Consider the following 22,660-nt stretch of genomic DNA (forward strand, 5'->3'; position numbering starts at 1 on the left):
ACGCGAAATGCTTGGCGTATACAGTATGTTATCATAAAATGAGTCTTATAATATCTCCAATAAAATGGATTCATCGCACTGTATCAACACATTGAATGAAAAGCTACATTGAGAGAAATTATTAAGCCATGCATTTGTAACATTTTTCTGGTGAAATTTTTCTATTATGCATAGTGCATGGCCATGGGTTGGAATTTGCTGGCTGCTTTAGTTAGGTGGTCGCTATAAACAGGGCTTTTCTCTCTCATGGGGGGTGGGGGGGGGGGGTTCAGTGGCTGCGTATGGCAGGTTGATGCTAAGGCAGGTTGGAATGTACTAGTATCTAAAGGGCATAACAAAGATCTGACAAACTAGAAGGGGCTTTCTTCAAAATTGGCTGTCCTGATTGCATTCTGAGCACAGAAAACTTCCATGTACAAATAACCTTAGCATTAAAGGGGGAATCCAGTCCAAATATACACATGTAAGTTAGTCTGACAAGAAAAAGTAAGCTATTATGAGTTCAATGGTAAATTTTTGATTGAAATCAGGTGAAAAATAAAGAGGTTATGACATTTTGAAGTTTTGCTAATTTTTCAAGAGACAGTTCTTGAAAGTGAGCATGTCATTCCCTCACAACTTGCCATATAGTTTGTACATAAGATTTTAAAATTTCCAGTTTTTCATTAAAATGCAATTGTACCCGAAGCTCAAATCCTGGTATATCTAACTGATCACTATTCTGAAGTTATTAAACCAGGAATAACATCATGTTTCAGACTTCAATGACAGAAACATTGAATTTTCAAAAAATTTTTGTACACGATCAGTGGAAAATTGTGAGGTTATAACATGGTCAGCTCACTCATTTGCATATTCATATCCACTGTACAAAAACTGTTTTGCAGAAAATAGCAAAACTTAAAAATTTCCTACATTTCTTATTTTTCATCCGATTTCAGTCAAATTTCTACTGTTGCACTCGTAAGATTTTACTCTTTTTTATCTGACTCACTTACTTTTGGACTCGATTTCCCCTTTAACCCGTTCCTTACGGGAACCTGGTTTACCAGGTTCCCGTGGGAGCAACTGATATACGGGAACCTGGTTTACCAGGTTCCCAAAATGAAGACAAGGGTGCCTGCTTCAGTGGCCTAAATTTTCATGTTTCTTTGTGTTAAAATGCTCAGAAAAGTGGGTTTGATAAAAAGATCAGAGTTTATTCTATCAGGATTTATTCTCCTGCTGTTTAAAAAAAAGGGGGTTTTACAGTATTATGTACCTTTTCCTGATTTAGTTTTTTGCTTGTTCTGCTGTAAACTCGTACAAACATGTACATAATGATCAAGACTGAGATCAGTTAGAAATGCGGGTTCGCTGACCCCAGTCACCTCATTCAGGTACCTGGTTTTGTGTAGAACAAAAGATTCTGAGAGCTCATCAGCGCACGCTCTATTCATACCTCGCACCCGATCGATATTTCCATTGTTCACGGGCACATGTAGTTGACAGTAGAAAGGGGGACACAATGAACCGCTTGACTGCCTTCACACAGCTGGATTACCAACCTGTGTGCCTCTCTGTCGACGGGCAAAAAGAATCTCGTTTGGGGGCATTAAAGGCACTCAGAGAATTGCGGAAGGAACGGGTTAACATAACTTCTGATCTCCACATTTTGACATATCAAGAGTTCTTTGGATTCTTAGAGGTGACGGTACAGCTCTTGACACAGCCCGTTATGATTTTGGCCAAAACAAAGCAAAAACAAGGAAAGGTTGCCTGTCTATCACACTGCTGAGCTAGATTTCCCTTGATTTCTCCTCTGTGATCATCACATCTGAGTCAGTGGTCGTATTCTGAGCAAGGACAGACCATTGCCAAGTACGATGTGGACAGCCTTGAGGAGGTACAACCTTGCAAACATGCAGGGCAGGAGGTGGGGGCGTGGTTCCTGAAACCAAGGAGAGAACAAGATAAATGAGGATGTGATTAAAAAACATATAATAAAATTATGATGATTAGAATTCAAACGAATGAGTTTTTAGTCAAGATGTTTTTATTGCCTAAGATGCCCTTAATCGGCACTCATTATTCACTCAATAGTACCCATGATAAAGAATCATATGCATTAATACTTGGATTGGATTTGAAAGAACAATCTCTTAATTACAACTTGACACAAAAATTCATTAATTTGAAAAAAAAAAAAAAAAAAAAGTACCCATGAGCCTTGCCAAAGACAGTCATGTATGCTATGAGCACCGAAAGGAATCCAATCCAAGTACATATGTATGGGTGTGATATTTTATCATGGTTACTACTGCAACACCAAATATTTGGTGTCTATATGTCAATGAAAGGCAGATTTTCAATCAGGTACAATAAAATTCAAACTGCCTGTAAGTTGACTTGACTAGGTGCTGTTACCTTCAACGTAATCATTGTACCAGGTATCTTTCTTGTGGAATGTGAGGGCAAGGTTCCACTTTTTCTACCAATTTCTTCATAATTCTTCTTCCTCAACGTCTGTCTTCATCCCCTTCTTCCTCTTCATCTGTATCAACATCATCTTCTTCTACCATCCTTCCATTGCTCTCTCTCCTGTGCATATTTATCACTTCTGTGCAGTGCTAGAATCAACCTTTCATATTTTCTTCACAGTCCCCACAGTGCTCCCTTCTCCCCTCTTCTCTTCATTCTCTCCTTTCTCCTAATCCTCCTCCACCTCATCCTCTTCCACTATCAATCAGTAAAGAGCACGATTATCTTTTGTTTTCAGTTTATCAATCATGCCTGCTTTTACATCACATTTTCATCCCTTTTTTCCCTCCTCATTCTCTTCAACCTAATTATTTCTCTCATATCTACCCATAATGCACAGGCAAGCAATTACAAAGTGTACCTGTCTTTTTCGACTATGTAAACACACATCACAATGAAGTTCTTACGGGTGTCGCTCACATTCAAGCGATGGGATGTTGTCCCAAAGGCAACTTATATTTTACTTCAAAGCGTTTTAATCACTCCACTCTCGTGGAGGGATTGTTTTGTGTTTGTGTCCATGAACAGATATTAAAGGCATGATTTACCATTTCAAGATGAAACAAAAACCTGACAGTTATGGTTTCAAGAGAAAAATAGTGATATCTCCTTATATTTCAGGCTTTATTGCAACATTCTTATAAGGTAGGATGTTTTGTGATACAACTGTCCTACACATATGCATCAAATGTGATAACTTGAAGATTTTTGAAATCACCATTCCCAATGGTAAACAGTACCTTTAATCATGAATGCAGAATGATTGTCCTAAACCCTTGATCACAGTGACTCTACCACAGATTACCTCCAATATGCATTTATTTTTAACATTTACATCATTGCCAAATGTCCACAAAGATTGGCAAAATGGAAACAATCAAGTTGCCAAGACTCACCATCAGGATTCTGAATCTGCTGTAGTAGGCACTAAGGTCCTGACTTAGAGTCACCAGAAAGCGGCAGACCTACCACAGGACAAGAGAGAGTGGTGGTGTGAGACAGTAAGTAACATCACGGTGCTTTATCAGAAGGATAAATTACTACTTCTTGAACAAGGAAGGACAAGTAAATCCCTTATCTGTCTTACAACACATTTCCAGAAAATAAGAGACATCCATTTGGAATTCTAATAATGTTTCCATTGCTAAAACATTATGATACTTGAAATCTCATTCATTGTCATTTTCATCTTTCATTTTCAGATTTCAAAGTGATACTGAGTAAACTACAACTTTCTTAACATCTTGCAGAAGGGAGGGTGGTTTTGATCACATTATAACTCAACAAGCTGAAATGGATAATAATAAGTGTTTTTACGCAATGCTGACCTTCTGGGTTTCAAACTTGCAATAGAGATCCTGAGTGGTGAACCCATTTCTGATCGTGTCTGACACAACATCTGGGAATGTTAGCAGGTGAGTAAGGAGCAGTTTCCATTCTGCATCTTCCTTCAGTGTACTGAAATCTATAGTCTCCAATGGCGGTAATGGTGGGTATGTTCCTGAATGAAGCAAAAAATATATGATAGCGATAGAAAAAATAAACAGATAGCAAAAGTCACTTTAATAACAAAGCAGCAGACATCTTATTCTTACATCTCCTTAAGAGTGATTAAAGAGATTGTACAGTACTGGTTGAGGTGGGGATTCACGTTTATTACATTCCTAAGTGAGATAATGAGAAACCTCAAATGAAATATGAAAGAGCATGTAATTTTAAGAAGGATTCAATGTTTATTTGCTGAAAATTGGTTTTCAAATGGCTGAGATATAAAAAAAAAGTGATAATAATAAAAGGCGACAGGCCACGCCTTTCATTAGGATCTCTTTGTTTCACCTTGTTTTGGGATATCTCAGCCAATTAAAAAACCAATTTTCATCAAATAAACTTTTGATACTCCTTAGAATTGCATGCTCTCTGACATCTCAAAGAGTGGTTTCTGAATATCTCGCAAAACGTTAAAAGCTAAATCCTCACCTCGGCCAGAACTGTACAGTCCCTTTAAAGTACCCTACTCAATGACTTTGTCAGGCAACAAACAATAACTCCTTTAATTCAAATGATGAACAGAAATCTAGAAGAGGTACAATTTCTACCTCTAACTGATCTGGTGGAACGATCTTTGGACAGTCATTGCATTGATTGTACAGGAGAGAAGTCCCCTGCTTGCTGTTTTTGTTTTCGTCTTTTTTTTTTGGGGGGGGGGGGGGTGTTGATGTTGTTGTTTTTGTTTTTTTTAAGAGTGTGAGAGGATGATGATTTGGCTAGATTTGTTACTACATGTACTTACAATATTGCAGATTGGAGACAGTCAACATGTACAACTGGAGTATCAAGAAAGGATGTATTGTGATATACTTACACGAACAGTGATTCCTATGACTGCAGTTAACAGCCATGCATGAATGTGAATTAACTTTCTTGTAACTTTGGAGCAACTACAGCACTGAGTCAATTTCACTAGGAAAATGTACAAGACCCCATGATCAGGAATACAAAGTGAAGGTACAAACCTCCTCCATCCTCTAACTCAGTGAAAGGTTTTATCATCTCTATGATCCACAAAACTATGTGATATATAAACAACTGACACCACATTTCTGCCAATATGACTTTGCTGTCACCATTCAAGTAGGAGTGTGAATCCACTGAATTGTACGGAAATTACTGATACCTTTGTCACAAAATATATGGGACATGCTTCCATGAAAAGTGAAGTAAAGGCGGACGAACATAACATTTCTTCACAGTCAGCATCACACTCTTATTTCGAAAGATTTCCTTCTATAATCTACATATCTAATGAATGATAAAAAGGGCATGATATATCATTGATAATCAATGAAAAAAACAATTTCTTTTATCATCAATGTTGATGATACTTGTGTTGCCATGACCATTTGCTACAGGCATGCATAACCATCTTGTATGGCTTGGGTTTCTGCATTTGCCAAGTCTTAATTGCGAAATGAGTTAACTCCATTCTTGTTAACCTGATAAATTTACGATTAAAGCTGGTGAAAAAAAAAAGAAAATGATAAGAAAATATGAATATTTCTAATCATATCTCCAAGAATTTTTCTCGAGATAAAACAAATGAGGTTTCACTGGGAAGGTTATACTGTGCTCTACCTGATGATGGACTTACTTTAAAATGTCAAAAATGGCGCTTAACTCATTTTGTGGTCAAATTCTTTATTTCTAACCTTTGCTGACTTCCTCCTCAAAACAGGAAAAGAGTCTCGAGAGTCTCGCGTAGTTATAGACAACAAACACTCCATTCCTGTTATCTGGCCAGGGGTTGTTACTTTTGCTGTCACCCAGGTCAACCTTCACCTATGGAATTTCGAAAGATTGAACGACAAAAAAGGAATCTTGGAAATTAGGACTGTAATGTTTCTGTCAACAAGACAAAAGAACACACCTGCAAATTAGTCAACACTGTCAATCGTATCAGAAAAGGTCAAATCTAGGACTTAGTGAGCTTTGTAATATGACATTACAATATATATCTTGATTCAAATGAGTTCGAATGGAATGGTTTCTTTTTGTTCATTTTCCATTTGACAAAATACTGTATACGCCATATATTTCAAGTGTAGGGTGCAATTTGCGAATTTAACATACAAAAATATTAACTTTGATCCCAACATGAATGCCATGTGGACTGTTCATTACTCTACTCCATGATGGCGAATTTATCCACTCACGAAATTGTGGGGAAGTCCTGATTCTAGGAAAATTAGACTTGACAAATATTTGGCATTTATACATTGCTCCATTTAATTTTTCTTTTTAATTCTGCTAGACTTTTGGAGATATCACAGACATCAAATGAAAATAGAGTCATAGTGACAAAGAGACAAGAATAGTGAGTAAAGATATTAAACTTTCATATCAACAAAATGAGCTTGCAACCTCATAAAGGTATGATTCAACTCACCAGATGTCTGACGTGAGTTCCCAAAATGTCAAACTTTATGCCCGCTGCAGTCAAAGTCTCAATCATTCCATCCCACGAGTCACCTATGAAGAAATGTGAGGCATTGATTACTTAATGTTTACACGTCATGGCAATGTTCCACACACTCACAAACAAGGTGGTAGCAATGAGCTAACAGAAACTGATGTCTATTTATAATCACTTTGTAAAATACACACATCAAACATACATCATCACAAAATATTTTGAAACATGTCAGCGTTTCGAACTCAAAAGAGTTTTACCTTCAGACGATACTATCATATAGTTGTGGGTTGTTCTCTTGAAGTCTGAAATATCATTACAGTGTCTGCCTGTTTTTAGAGTGGAAAAAATGAGCACAGAAAACGGGATTCTATTGGGATTCAAACCTGAGACCTCCGGATTGCTAGCCCAGTGCTCTACCGACTGAGCTTTAGAAAGCCCAAATACAGTGTTCGTCCCACAAACAAATGCTCGAATGGTCAGAAGCTACAGCAGTATGTGTGTGACACACATGCACACAATTAAACCTGACATAAACACAAAGGATAATTCAACTTGTGTACAAATCCGAGGGATTACCGAAGTGATGCAGCTTTTTTAGTATGTAGCAAACGCAAACAGAAGGAAACCTACCAGAAATGGAAGAATGAGCAAAGAAAATGGGACTTTTTTTAGTGTATGATACATTGTATGCGGAAAACAAGCATACCTAACCTTCATGGAGCAATGAGTATATTGTCAATAACGTTACAATACTAAACACATACACTCTGCCACTTTGTGGGTATATTACTGATCATACAAGTAAATAAAACAAACAAATGATTCATCCCGTCATGGCTCACCTTGAACCTGGTCTCCATATTTCATGACGGAGGCTGCCCTCATCTGTGACTCTCGTACTGAATACAAGGCGTCCGCATCCATGGTGCTCCTCACACCACCTGGAACAGCCCCCTCTACAGCTGGCTTGGGGCCATTCTGTTGCGAGACGGACACTGGCGCACACGAGAGATGGAACTGCTGGCAAGAAGAAAAGTCTGTGGACAGAGCTCTCAGTGCAAGATCGCTCTGCTGCTGGGTGAATTCACAGCTGGACGGGACAATGTGGAGAATGTAGCAGCCTTTGGACAATCCTTGACTGCTCAGCTTGTGTGCAAGATTGGAAATTATACAGCCAATCAGAATTTATTCAAATCATTTGCATTTTTCGGTTGATCATATTCACTTGTCACATCTCCAAAAATGAAAACACGTCGCCACCAATCAAGATTCCTTATGAATTCAGATTTCCTACAAGTTCTCAGTTTCTAGTAGATAATTTTTTTTTCAAGGGTTCCTAATAATCTTTCTTTTGACTGAATTTCATGCCCCTTTGGTCTATACCACATGGAATTCTCTCTGATCTACTGCAAGGCAATAATTTGACATTCATGTTTCATACATAATTACAAGCCATCAGTGTATGTTTACATTTTACCCTTGCATTCACATAGTCCATCCCTTTTGAATACAATTGGATTGTAATCTGAATCAACAAACTATGCTAACTGTGTGACTCTATAGACACAAGAGGATAATTCTTATTTATACCACTCATTAGTCAACTCATAAACACTTTGAAATCCATATTTTATGACGGATATACAGATCTTACAGCACCATAATTCATGGGTTTATGACAGTTTCTAGTTTGGGTCAATGTAGTAAAACAGAACTCTTGACTTTCATCCAATTTACTTGGATTATACAATCTTTGTCATGTTTTGTGAGACAAAGTCTAAAGTTCTGTAATTCAATGCAAATAGAGCACATGGCGCAGAGATGAGGCAAAACACAGCATATTATATAATCTATGTACTCTTTTAGATGCCCAAGATATGATTGTGTCATAACAGATTTATAAGATTGTTATCATTTCTGACACACTTTGCAGAGGGGCATAGAATTTTCTTTTTCAACAAATGCTCTATCTATGTCATCTGGTCATTTAAGTTACATATATATGACCATGCATCACAAAATCAACAAAAAGTCACAAGCACTAATTTTGTGTTAAGACTGAAAATAGGTGAAATGGGTCAACCAAGCCAATCTTAAGTTTTTAATATTTTCTGAAAGAGCAAGTCTTCTTTTACATTATACTAAAGTTTTTTTGGGGGACAATAAATTGAACAGGAACTTGTGTTTTCAGCAGTTTTTCTTGAACACTTTTTGGTGGAAAAGTGTGACTAGGTGTTTCTAATAGAGCCCTCTTTTCATTTCTTAAAAACCCAGGCCATAATTTTCACTTTCAACTCCAATTACTTTGGAAAGAATGATGCTACTGCATTGAAAGTTGGTATTAATCATCTACAGAATGTGTTAATAAAGCACGCTCAATTTCAGCTTAATCTGATAATCCCTTCATTGTTGTTGCTCCAGTGGTTAACATCCTGTTTTTGTTCCATTCATTGCACAGCTAGCACAGCTTGGTAAAGATTAAGTGCTTGTCCCCAATGCTGTATTTTTTTCTTCCATAAAAGACAAATATGAATAAGATTCATTTCTGCAAATATCTGAATGAACTAAATAAACTAGAGAACACCAGCTATGCTTTAATAAGAATCGGACCAAGGTGTTTAAAAGACACTGTTCCTCTTTGTGTATCAACAAATATTTGAATGAAAGTCAGAAGCAGGGCATGTTGTAAGCGACATAGATGATTCACATACAAAACATTTCTGAAACATCTGATAAGGTGATAAGACCTGTCTGTAAGGCAAAACTGTGCTTGCACAAGTGTTGTATTTCAATTCGAAGCCTGTAACATTTTTGCTTTTCATTTCTTAGTTCTTCACCGAGGTATGCAACATGAGCATCAAAACATGTCAAAAGTGTTGGTATATGCCGGCTGGAGGACCGCAGCTGGTATGTTCTACTGTGTAAAGGTCAACCAAGCCTAATTAAAGGTCTTGCCAGACGTCTTACCACTCATGGCCACAACCTCAACCCTATTACCAAAGAGGTAAATAATCTATCCATGATTGAAGAATATTTTTGTCACTGTTTATACTGCAACATAGCCAAAATCATGCCTATATAACCAAGTCAATAAAGAGGGTGTATTTTCAATCATTCAATTGCTCAGTAATCAATCGCCCACCTGCAGTGTATTGGTATAATCATAAATGGAGGAACCCTGAGAAAATCTGAAAAATGAATTGGAAAATCCTACTGAATTTGTGAATCCTGTGCCGGACTTATGAGCTTTGAATAGAGATGATTTAAACAGCTAAACAAAACTAAATGCTAACACACAGCCAACGATAGTGACCAAAGGTCACACAAAGTGTAAGGGAAAGGCACAGAGTGTTATGAACTCTTTGCCATGTATTATTGATTGCTTCTCTGATAAATACCTGATCTAGGGCATATTGCACTCTGCTGCACTCTTGTAGTAGATGAGACGCCTCGCCACTTCTGGATGTCACTAGGAAAAGAGAACACGTTCAAACATTCACAGATAAAACAACTTCTTGTCACTGTTCTTTCAATGATTTAAAAGCTTTAGCTTTGAAGAGCATTTCTCTGTCAGCATTAATTCATTCCAATATTTTCATATCATTGAGAGTAGATAGATATCCTGGGATGACTAAGTTTTATATGTTTGTATGATCCTTGTATATTGACATGATTCAGAATGTCTGTATCGATGGTGGCACAGTCTGAAATATTTGTTAAAAACATTGCTTGCTCATCTCGGTACTAACAGATATTTGGTTCTTTCAACGGAATACGCAATTTAATACTAGGCTCATATGCACAATATTCTGCCATACATGATACATAGTCGACACTTAAAGACTAGGAATTGACCAACTAAAGTCATTAAAACATGGGGAATGAGTTTTCACCATACACTGCACTTTAGTCAAATTCTGGCTGTATCCTCCTTTCCTGGTTTGAATGTCAAAGTCCCCAAGCACGTCTAAGAGGTTCAGGCTCAGTTGCGATGGCAATCTAAGTTTGTTATCACCGGGTCCAGACTGCTCTGTCCAATCGCCATGGTTACTGGAAGTGGTTGAACCACATGTTCCTACTGGTATAGCATCCGTGTTCTCTCCTCCATCCACACAATCTGCTGGAGCTACATGTCTTGATTGTGTGAGCCCTCGCACAATCTTGGGATGAAGTCTTTCGCTCTCAGACGCGAGGACTTTGTCACTGGCACTGGAAGCAGGGTGCTGGTCTTCTCCAAGAAGTTTGCAAATACATGTAAGTTGGGATGTGAAACGGTGGTGCACTTGGTGAACATCATACCTGTACACAATTAAAAAAGAAAAGAAAGATGGAAAATTATGACAGTAGGCCCTATATATGAACTTCATGTTTAATATCCTTTTCTGATTTTTGTTTTTCCCTGATTCTCTCTTCACTTTTCAGTTGTAAGATTTAAAATTGTATACTATTGACCTGTCACCAGATTTCCAGATAAAGTGACAAACCCAGCATTAAGTTTAGGTGATCTCGGCAACTATAAATCTGAGGTTTGTTTAAAGATCAAAGTTTGATATCTTAATTGCCTTCTGTTCAAATCTTAAAGTCCAAAGCGTTTGGAAAAACTTTTCTTTGATGGACCACTCAGCACCAACCAGCCAGGTATTTGAAAGGCTGCATTGGATGACACTTTGAAAGAGGTGGCGATTGAATGCAGGTAAATAAGTTTTTAAGACATTTTGTGGCAGCACCCTTATACCCATTGGTCATACTCAGATTTTATGCAAAAGGCAAGAAACAATGGTACCATAACCTCACAAGTTAAGACTCAAGCAGGGAAAAAACAACAACAGATTCTAACACTATGCTGCATGTCTTTGGAATTAGCTCCCCACTGAAATCTGAAACGCAACCTCCCTTCACAAGCATTCAAAAGAGGATACTTCACTCTGTTTTATGGTGCACTCCCGTTATAACGAACACAGTTATAACAAAATTCCAGTTACAACAAAGTAAAAATTCAGGCCACAGCATTATACACTCTATGTTTTTTACAGTTTATTTTTTCAGTTATAACAAAATTTCAATATAACGAAAGAAAACTGTTGGTCCCAAGGATTTTGTTATAACAGGAGTCCATTGTAGTAGAAGCTGGTAAACTTAATAAGTTTAACCCTTTATTGTGTCAGGGTATAAATCTGCTTTTCATACTAATGTACTTTCTGTAATTTTCGATGATTTACTTTGCACTCCTTACATATAATTTCACCATGATTTGTATTGTAAAGTACAACTGGATGTCTTTGATTTGTTATTTTAGTAGATGTTAAACAAATTGTTACAATGGGCAAGGACCCTAAGAATAAAAGTGTATGAGCCACTGATTGGGCTAACCATGAACTGAAAATACTGGATAGATGAATTTAAAAAAAAATGAATGAATAAATGTAAACATTTGCCACATAAAATGATGCAGCCCTGGAAATGCATTATAACAAATTGTTTGGAAAATGTGTGAAGGCTATATCCATGTGTCTTGTTTGACACCATGATTTCACCATGTCACCAACTAATGATGAAATAGATATTAATATGTATCTCCATGCACTTATATTTCTAATGCTTCAATGTTATTAAATGTTGTTCAATAAATGTACACATTTTCAAGATCAATATTATAGACCAGCATATTCCCTTGAGCAGAAATACTTGGCACAAGCTAACTGTTAGCTGGAATACTGGACTCTCATTATATTGCTGACACCATCGTCAACAATTTACCTTCTTTAATTTGTCAGATACAAAAAAAAAAAAAAGTGCATGAAAGATTGTCCAACCCTTAGTAAGGTTGGGGGACTGCAACACAACCTCTCCTGGGAGTACAGTTCTGTCATACCCAGAATTCCTTGACAACTGACTCCAAACAATAACATATCGGTAGCAATATGTCTGCGCCGATTGGCAACGATGCCTTCCTGCCATCAAATCAGACAAGCTGATGAAGCATCCAGGATCGGACTTGAAACCGTTCTCAGAATTAAAACAGTAAGTTCACATGAATTGATTTAATTTTGTACCTTTACTTACATTAAAGATTAATCAGTCTCTACTTGAAAATACACAAGTCTCCAGCAAGAACATCAGTAATTTTGTATCAACAATTTTACCAAAGTCACAACACGATAATCCTTCATTTACATACTTCATCAAAAGAATCTATTGATCTTCACAAGTTGCCAGATTTTTTTTTCCAGGTAGGACATTTAGAGCAATATAAAACAAACAATTTAGTTGACTAACCTATCTCATATTCAGTATCAAACATCTGTTACCCTGCTACTACAAGTAAAAATAGCACTCACCCATTTGCCTTCAAGAGGGCTGACACATGCTGGGCGACCAGATTCTGTCGTAGGGCCGCCAAACTTTCTTTGTCGGTCTTCAGAGCCGGGGGAGTGTTCACCAACACCGTCCTTTCCTTGACGCCGGCATGATGTCCGTACTGCCCACCCTTCTCCGTGATATCTTGGATGACGCGTCTGAAGGCAGTGGGCCGATGTAGCCTGATGCTGATGAAGCCGTTTTCGCAGGGAGAACAACTGACGACGGGAACCGGCAGAGACTGACCCTCAGACAGGATGGCTGCTGTCACGGCATCAACGCGCTAGTTTGCATTTGGAACAAGCACATATCTTATAAATATTGTACCCGATATGTATTTTTTCTACTTTCGAAACTTCTCTTTGTCAGTTTTTAAACATACTGGCATTTCATCTGGAACTCACTTTTGATGCATATAATCATAACTATTCACAACAACATATGAAGTTTTTGCTCCTACTTATAGAAACAGCATATACATTTTGTGAATCATGACTGTACTACACTGCAACCTATCTGTTTTACATTGTACTAGTATACAAATATACTTTGCCTTGAGATGGTTCAGGTTAAAACTATGGGCAGAGGTGACTCCAAATATGTGGTACTATTCACTGAGGAGTGCAGCCCCAAAGTGATGGACAGTACTTCTGGATGCATCAAAGCCTATAGTAACCAGAAACTCGTAATCCGGCAGAGTATTAGTTTATTGTAATATTTTGGATTGAAAATAGATATAAATATAGATCTCTAATTTCAAATATTTACTGAGCAAGGTACAATGTAAGTTAATTTCTGTTCATTTTTGTCCAGATGAAATAATACCATCAGTGTGACAGCGAACACCTTTTACATCAAAAACAAAAATCAACTGCCAAAACTTTGGAACAGCAAAATTTACTAATTCCACAGCAAATTTCACTCAATATCTTATACAATGACTGGTTGATACACAATGTTTCTGAAAATACAAGAACAAAAAGTAACAATATGCAATTCAAAATAAAGCTTGTAGAATGCATATGTAGTTAATAGGTCCGTAAGACAAAAAAAAAACCAAATAAACAAACAAACACAAGAATGCACACACAAAGATATTTGTTTCTATATAGAAGTTAAGTATTCACTTTATAGTAATTTACACACATGAATACAGCAGTATATTACAAAAACTGAAACAATCAAAACAACAGGGATTATGCCTTAGGGCTTGGACATTTTGTAACCACATCAGCGACCTCAACACGTTACTGGTTACAGTGCCCTGCAACAGACATTTCGTAGCATTCATTTTGTGCTTAGATTTTAGTGAGAGAGGGTGAAAGAATTAAACAAAAAAATCAATAATAATAATAATAGGTACACTATGCTTTTACTAAATGCACTTATAAAGACAATGTTTCTAAACACAAGGGGAAATGATGAAAAGAAAGAAAAGGAAAAAGGAAAAATGCAAGATAACAAACAAGTAAAAAAAAAAATTACAGATGGTGTCTACATACAAATTACATAGACGTCTAACATTTAACTATCAAGAATAGTATGACATAGGGTACATAGTAAGTTGTAAATTACATCAGTATGATCAGTGGGTATCGGTAAATACATAAAAATATTACTGCACGGGTCATCACGCACAGTACATTATTCTTACCGGGAGGATCAATTGAATTAGGTTTATGGAAAAACCTGATTTTTCAGGTTCTGTCTAACTTTGGGAACAGTGATTTTGAAAATTTTCAAGATATGACATTTAATGCATATATTGTACCATAAAAGTAACATCTTATCACATAAAATTTTAGAGATAGCCTAAAGCCTAAATATAAGGAGATATCTGTATTTTTCTCAATAAACCGTAACTGTAGACGGTTTAGTTTGGAAATATCTTTATTATATGACTATTGTTCACATTTTGTATAGAGGATCTATTTTACAATACTTGAACTTATATTAATTTACTTGTCTTAACATCAATTTTACCGTTTCAAATTTTTACAGTGGTTGTTTCTATCCCTTGACCTTGACCTTGATGTAGTAATCCCTTGAAGCAGCTTGTACATGAAGCTATACTGGGATGAACTCGAACTGTGTGTCATGAGGGGGTGTCATTCAGTGTATGTACAGATGTCTCACTATCATACAATAAAATGTGAGTATAGGTGCTCAGTGCGAGTAAAAACAGCGTCGATCCTCTTACACAGTGGCTGATCCAGCAGGAGGCTGCATTGCCCTGAGGATGGGCAAAGCAGCTCCTTGGAATAATGTTGGGTTGGCGGTGCTTACTATGGGTCCCGGCAGGCGATTCCATAGTCTTATGGCTCTTGGGTAGAATGAATACTTGTGGGAGTCAATGGTGGATCTAGGGATTGTGTATTTGAGTTGGTGATCTTGTCTTCCAATGGGCATTTCCATGGTAACTCACGTTACATTTTGAACTCAAAATTAGGTCGTTGAGATCAATATCCTTAAAACCTAATTAGTGATATGAGTTACTATATGTGAATGAGTATCATGCACCTCCATCCTACCTCACAGCAACATTACATCCACAGACTCTTATGAGAACTATGAGAAAAAACACTACAAATGTCGGTAACTCACGTTACATAATTTGGACATGCAAAAATTTGGCATATCTTATATTCAAAAGTTTCCTCAAACAAGAAACAGAGAGACTTTAAAGTCTATTGTGTCAAAGTTATGGACTAACAACATACATCACCGAGTATGGTAAAAATTCAAATTGTCTTACATTCTCCAGGTATCGTCATGTGAAGCGGTAACTCACGTTACGGTAACTCACGTTACAGTTTGTCCACATGATCACAAGACGATTTTTTGTCTTAATAATCCAAAGAAAACTTACCAAGACAATTTTTTTTCACAAACAAACTCCATGAATAAAGAATCTAAATTGATTTGAACATTGATCTGACAGTAATTAATCCCATTTTATCCATGAGATTACCAAAAGGCAGGAAACTTTACATTTAGAATACCAAATTGAAGATAAATTTCATTTTTAATTGAGTCGTTTTCCAAGCTTTCATTTGTACTGAGACAAAAATTGTATTCAACAAAATGATATGAAACAGAGTCTATTTCATTAAATTACACTCTTTTCCAGTTAACAAATGCATCAGAAATTGAGGATTTAATTGAGAATTTGATTTGATTGTTTTTTTATTTTACTAGATTTAAATGGATTTCAGGCTATCTAGATAAAACAAGTCATCCATAAACTATTTCATTTAATACACTGAGTCACGAGACTAGAGACCTATACATGTAGTCTGTGGAGAGTTTAAAGGTTCAGAAATGAATGTTTCAATAAATCTTTTAACTTTTAAACAATGCAATTTATATTCCAATTATTTGATAATTGTTTGAATTACTCAATAATCAATTGTTTGTATGTTTGATTTGTTTACATATTCTTATACTAAACTGGTACAGAAATTAGACTTGAATTACAGAAACTGCAGATAGATTTTAGTTATCTGCTACCAGTATTGATCAGTTTAATAAAACATGTTCATAAATGTTTAAGCCTTAAAAAACAATGGCTTTGGTCTATGAAATGTCAAGTAGCCATTATTTAAACCGTACATACATGTAAAAAGTATACCAGTATTTTCTAGAGTAATCAAGCAGACTGAAGCAGTAAATCCCAATGAAAAACATGAATAGTAAATATTTTGTGATCAGGAGGCTAACTATTAATATCACAAAATGTTGATAGTTTGCTTTAAGGTACATGACTGTACAGCTCTTAAAGAAAATGTCTGATAATGAGGTTCACATTCAACAAGTTTTTGGTAATAGATCAGCATGTAAAGTAAATTATAGTAAACATGGAAAAGTTTCATTGTAGGATTTTGCAACAGTATAGCTAAAACCTCAGAGTAGAATAGTATAAAACACATAAGCGTGTCAAATTCACAATGTTCAGTTCTCAAAAATCTCAACAGCAGGAAGCGAGCTCCAATCTTAAAATTCTGTTCATAGTATGTAAATGTTTCAGCCTCATAAACAATGGCTTTGGTCTATACAGGTAGGTATAAACTATGAAATGTCAAATAGTAATCACTTGAATTACAAAAACAAGAACTTTTCAAGAGTAATCATGCAGTGATTATCCCAATCAGGAGGCTATCAATAGTTATCACAAAATTTTGATAATTTGCTGGAACAAGGTCCATGCAGCTTTAGAAGAAATGTCTTTCAACAACTTTCGTAACACATCAGTATACATGCACTGTAATATTAAATAGTAAATGTGGAACAGTTTCTTTCAGAAGTTAACATGTGATGAACATGTGTAATTAATACATTGTACATGTAGACCAGTTGGTTTGGTGATAGAGAGAGACCAAGAGAATAACAATCTACTGGAAATAGAATCTTAATACAAGAGTTCAGTAATCATGTACTCATTGGTAATACTTACAATCACAACCTTCATATCATTTCTTGGTATTAAAGAAAAATCATGTCGGTAACTCACGTTACATTGTGGTAACTCACGTTACATGGTAACTCACGTTACAATTTTAAGACCTCTGTTATGAGAATTTGAAGCAAAGATTTTAAGTCCCATCATATTTCTTGGATGTGTGCTGCATAGTTATTTGATAATCCAAAATACCATGTCTCAGTTGGGCATAGTAAAATTGCTAGGTTAAAAAGTTCATGTTTCGGGAACTCACGTTACAGCAGCTTCTCGAGCTATGTAAGAGCACGCTGGTGTCCGAAGTACATATCTTATATCGAGGTCTCCACTTTATTTACTGCTAGATTAATATATTTTTGATTTGTAAAACCAAACAAAGTTTGATTTGAGCCTCAAATATAAAAAATAATCACAAAGAGCAACAAAAATGCATTGTCAGGGATTTTTAGGTCAAAAAATGCTTTCTGGTTTCAAAAGGTATAAAAATGCACAAAAGGGAACTTTTCTTTAAGGTAAAGTTGGTTTCACACACTTCAAACTATGGCTAACAAAGTAAGATTATCAGTTGTCCTGAAATATGTGGGTAAAATTTTGGTGGTCATGTCGCACAACTCACGGAAATGCCCCAATGTAGTTAGCTGGGGTGATATCGGGTGGGAGGGGCATGGCAACCAGGTGATGTTGGATTTTGTGAAAAAGTGTGCATTGTGCAAGAAGGCGGCGAGAGTGAAGGCTATCCCATCCGAGTGCTGTTACTAGGGCTGTGGAAGATGATGTTGGGCTGTAATCACATAGGACAAAACGGGCTGCAGACTTTTGTACTTGCTCGAGTGAGTTGATATTAATAAAAGTGAAAGGATTCCACACTGCAGAGGCGTATTCTAGTTGTGGACGGAGCAGTGCAGTGTAGGCTCTGGCCTTTACTTCTTTAGTACATGGAGACAGGGTTCTGCGGATGAGTCCCAGGGTTTGGCTTGCCTTGTGCCTGATGGTCTGGCAGTGCTTGTTCCACCGAAGGTCAGCCGTAACCGTCACACCTAGGTACTTGTACTCGTTGACTCTGGGAATTACTTGATTGGAAAGGAGGTACTGATAAATACTGGGAGTGCGTTTGCGGGTTATTGAGAGGATGCCGCATTTCTTCACGTTGAAGTTCATGAGCCAGTTTTGGGACCAGGCCGATAGTAGTTGAAGGTCTTGCTGTAGTAAGTGAAAGTCATCGTCAGTCACAATCTCACGGTAGACAACACAGTCGTCCGCAAACAACCGGATGGAGGATTGGATATCATCTTGTATGTCATTTATGTACAAAAGGAAGAGAGTCGGGCCAATCACAGATCCCTGGGGGACTCCTGATGGTACAGCTCTCCATGAGGATTGTGTACCATCAATTACCACGGCTTGCTTCCTTTCACTGAGAAAGGACATGACCCAGTTGAGAGAGTCTCCTGAAATTCCATAGTACTGGAGTTTCGTACGCAGGCGTTGGTGTGGCACACGATCGAATGCCTTCTGGAAGTCCAAGAAGACTACATCAATCTGGCTGCGTTTTTGTAAGGTAGAGGACCAATCATGTACTGCTGACGAGAGTTGGGTGGTTGTAGAAAGCCCTTGGCGAAAGCCATGTTGAGCACCAGTGAGGATGTCATTTCTTGCTAGATGCTTCGATACATGACTGAGTACAATGTGCTCCATGACTTTACAGCATATACAGTCTAACTCAGAACTAACTGCTCGTAAGTGTTAGATCTAACATTAGACTACAGTGTATTTTAAAGCATTAAATCAATGCTGGTTTTGTTTGTTCGTTTGTTTGTTTGTTTGTTTTGTTTCATCTTCAAATGGTAAACGATTCTACTGTTGGGGACGCGTGATCCGTGACGGGGCTTGTCATGGACTCATATACTGTATATGAATGGGTAGATCATTCCGCAAACTGGGGTGCAATAAAAACAATAACAAAAACAAGGCCCTAAAAACAAATAAAAATCAGATAAAAAAAAGAAGAAGAGACAATTACAACTTACAAACAAACAAACAAGAACAAAAAAAAAAAAAAAATTGAACAGCGGCAAAAGGAAAAAAAAAAGAAAAAAGAACTCTTTCACACGATCAGTCCGGCCTAGGTGACGTAGGTCTATGCGCCTATGTTGAGTATGGCTATAGTCTAGCTACATATAAATAAGTCTAACTAAGACTTATCACCTTAGACTCTAAGGTGATTCTGGGTAATGAATCGGAGTAGGAAAGGATACCGGTATCTAAAATTACGTTTGTTAGGTAGGCCTGGCCTATGTACCTTTAATACAGTGGAAGAATGGACGGATTAGGAGTGCGTCGTTTTAAAGTTACACTCAGCACAATGCTTGGTCCCACGTATATACATACCTGTCTTGTTTGAAACACCATCGACACTACTCCACGAGGAATACAAACATCGCCATATTCTGCTCTTGTACTTAGACGTACTAGGTTGGACTCATTCTTCTGATTTCTTGGAATTACCTCATAGCAGGTTTTGGTAATAATTCTCGATAAATCAGTCAGAATTTGTCGCAGAAGTGATGGCATACTACTACTGGTGGTCTCGGAATGTTCCGTCATGGTCGCGCTCGGTGGCTCGCGGTCGAGAGTACGGAACGCTGAACTATACATTGCATATGGAACGCTTGTGGTATACTAGTTTACTTTCCGACAAATTTTAGTAACGCCTTACGGAAAACCAAACAAAGCAAAATCAACGAAGTCACCGAGATTGTGGCATCATACGATCGCAATGCTGTAGTGGAACCCCACTGTTGTTCCAACCCCCCCCCCCCCCACACACACACACACACCTTCGTTTAGGATCGCGGCCGAATTGCATAATACTCTTTCTTGTCAATAAACAACAGCAAAAAATAATGGTAACAAAAAAAATATATAGTAGCTATAAATATCAGAAATTGCACAAGAAGAGAAGAAGATAGTGCATGATGAAGAAGAAGAAAGAGAAGGAAAACGACAAAGAAAAAGAATAAAAGGAAAAAGCAGATGATGAAGAAGGAGAAGAAAGAGAAAAGAAATTTCTCTTTCCTCTTCATCTTTCATTTTGAACGAATTTGCTGTGCAAAGCGCTATCTCTGGTCATCAAATTCTCGGAGCAAAATAAGTAGATCAACTGTCTCGAGCTCACTCAACAGCCACACGGGCCACAGACAAGGTCAAGCCTCTAGCGAAATTCTACTTCTACCCTCGGCCTGTTGGTTCAACTCTGAGCTTTGCATCACATAATCGAACAAACAAACAAACTGGCTTGTTTAGCGGAGAGGGAACATTTTGAACCGAAAGTGGTTTCATTTGGCAGAAGGGCATCCCCCTCTTGATCTGATAATATTTCATTCCACATAAACTTCGAAACAAGAAACCATGCTGCAAAACGTGCTCTTAGTTTCTAAACTTTTAAGCCAGGCCGGGGGGGGGGGGGGGGGGGCTCACCGAAGTAAGAATGTTGTCACATGAAATGTGTGAAAGAACTTTCCTCCCAAACATTCCTTGCAATGGTATTGAAACTTGAATGACTGTCTTAAAAATACTGTGTCTTTGTGTGTGGGGTGAGGGTGAGTGCAGGTGTGATATTGTTGATTATTGTCTTTTGAATAAATTATGACGCTGCAAAATGCTGTAATGATGACATCAATTCCTAGGAGCAATCAATGATTATACAGGCAGTACCATTATTCCATTATTAGCTAAATATGTATAAATGAATAAAACAAGATAAAACGAAAAACTAATGGACAGCTAGAGAGAGGGAGAGAGAGAAAAAAAGAGGGGAGACAGTGCGTGTGTGTGTATGTGTGGTTGTGTGCATTATGTAGATAGAGGAAATTGTGTGTATCAAATATATTTCAGCATTGTCTTTTCATATCACTACCTATGACATCTGTGTTTCGTTGGCGTATATAAGAAAATCCTTTTAAGAGCATTATTATTTTTTAGTTATGTGATCTCATATGAGATCGTAATATTAAGTCTGTTACGTATTTTGAGTAAGTGATACAATGACAAAGAGTAAGGCATACCAATGATGCAATGTAGTTCAGGTTGCATTTCCTTTTTCTTTTCTTTTTTCCTGTCTATGTCTATTTCTGCGGATATTCTCTCTGTCTTGTTTTGCTCCCGTTTGCTTCTTGTCGCGATATTTCCATATTACTAGGGTTGATTTTCTTTTTTTATCTCAGCGTTCATCTTCTATTACTCAATCTTCGAGCGGTCATCGACAGATATGCTGATTGAAATTTAATATACGCACAAACGTTCCGAAATTTCGTCGGCATTTCGACGCTTTCCTGTCACAGAATTAAAAAGAAAAAAAAAGAATAACAAGGCAGAGTAATATCCCCTAAGTCGGCCAACATAAACATATCGGCGAGAGACAACAGAAACGCGGAATACAAAGCTGATCTCCCATTTTTCATCTTTATGTTTGTGCAGAGAGCATTACCAGAGGAACGATAGAGATCAGGGGGAAAGCATATAGGGACGGACTATACCTGCATTAATGCATTATAGAATTATCAAGCGAATGCAGGTTTATTCATTATAGGCTATATGTATTGGCGATATCCATCGTGTCAGAAAAATGAAGGTGTATCATGCAAGATGTCCTCATTTTGGCACGTCGCGTACGTATACCAATCTATATAAATACACACACACACACACACACACACACACACACACACACACACACACACAGATTATCAAGACCGGATCACTGGTGAAGATTTATTTATCTGTATTGGTTTATTTGTCTGTCTTTTTTTTTTCTCCATAAGTCTTCATGTTCTTGTTTTCGTATGTTTCAGTGGATGCAATTGATTTTTCTTTTTGAATGAATAGTCAATAATCAATAGTATATTTTATTTTTTCCTTGCGAATTACGTGAAGTGAGGTAAGAATAAGTAATCATCGCAATTAATCTGAATGTAGTCAAGGAGGAAAAAACAAACAAACATGCACTTAAGTCGTTGTCAGTTCTTATACAATGTGCCTTTTTCCAAAGCATGCTGTTAATGAAGATAATTATACTCTGTGATAATCATTACATGTAACGAACAATTTACTGTCGAACGGCCTGTATAATGTAGGCCTATATAATTCAAGTTTGTATCAATACAATGTCACAGTTGCCACTTACATTACACTGATACCTGTATGAGACTGCACAAGAAGATGAAGACAAAATTCTGATCGAATTGAATCCAATGATTCGATTTGCTCACATAATAGTTCACGCTGTTCATTTTCTATAGACCCTACACTACCTTCAGTGCAAATCCTCTCTATCTTACTGTTTGAGGAAATAAATTTCA

The 22,660-nt window shown here is 37.1% G+C and overlaps 1 protein-coding gene across 1 annotated transcript; it reads right to left on the reverse strand.

Annotated features, from left to right (window-relative positions):
- Positions 1 to 366: 366 nt before the first annotated feature.
- LOC139709898 (DALR anticodon-binding domain-containing protein 3-like) lies at positions 367 to 19,850 on the reverse strand. The gene is made up of 10 exons (XM_071621854.1): positions 19,692 to 19,850; positions 12,829 to 13,130; positions 10,389 to 10,789; positions 9,889 to 9,959; positions 7,333 to 7,636; positions 6,464 to 6,546; positions 5,727 to 5,856; positions 3,849 to 4,021; positions 3,417 to 3,485; positions 367 to 1,930 (listed from the first exon to the last, which is right to left on the reverse strand). Exons 1-10 carry the CDS (start codon positions 19,710 to 19,712, stop codon positions 1,811 to 1,813), a joined length of 1,674 nt encoding a protein of 557 aa, XP_071477955.1. The 5' UTR covers positions 19,713 to 19,850; the 3' UTR covers positions 367 to 1,810.
- Between the last annotated feature and the right edge of the window lie 2,810 nt (positions 19,851 to 22,660).

Source organism: Diadema antillarum, unplaced genomic scaffold, assembly GCF_040938485.1.
Source record: "Diadema antillarum isolate AM-2024a unplaced genomic scaffold, OU_Dant_1.0 seq00001479_RagTag, whole genome shotgun sequence".
Classification (NCBI taxonomy): Eukaryota; Metazoa; Echinodermata; class Echinoidea; order Diadematoida; family Diadematidae; genus Diadema; species Diadema antillarum.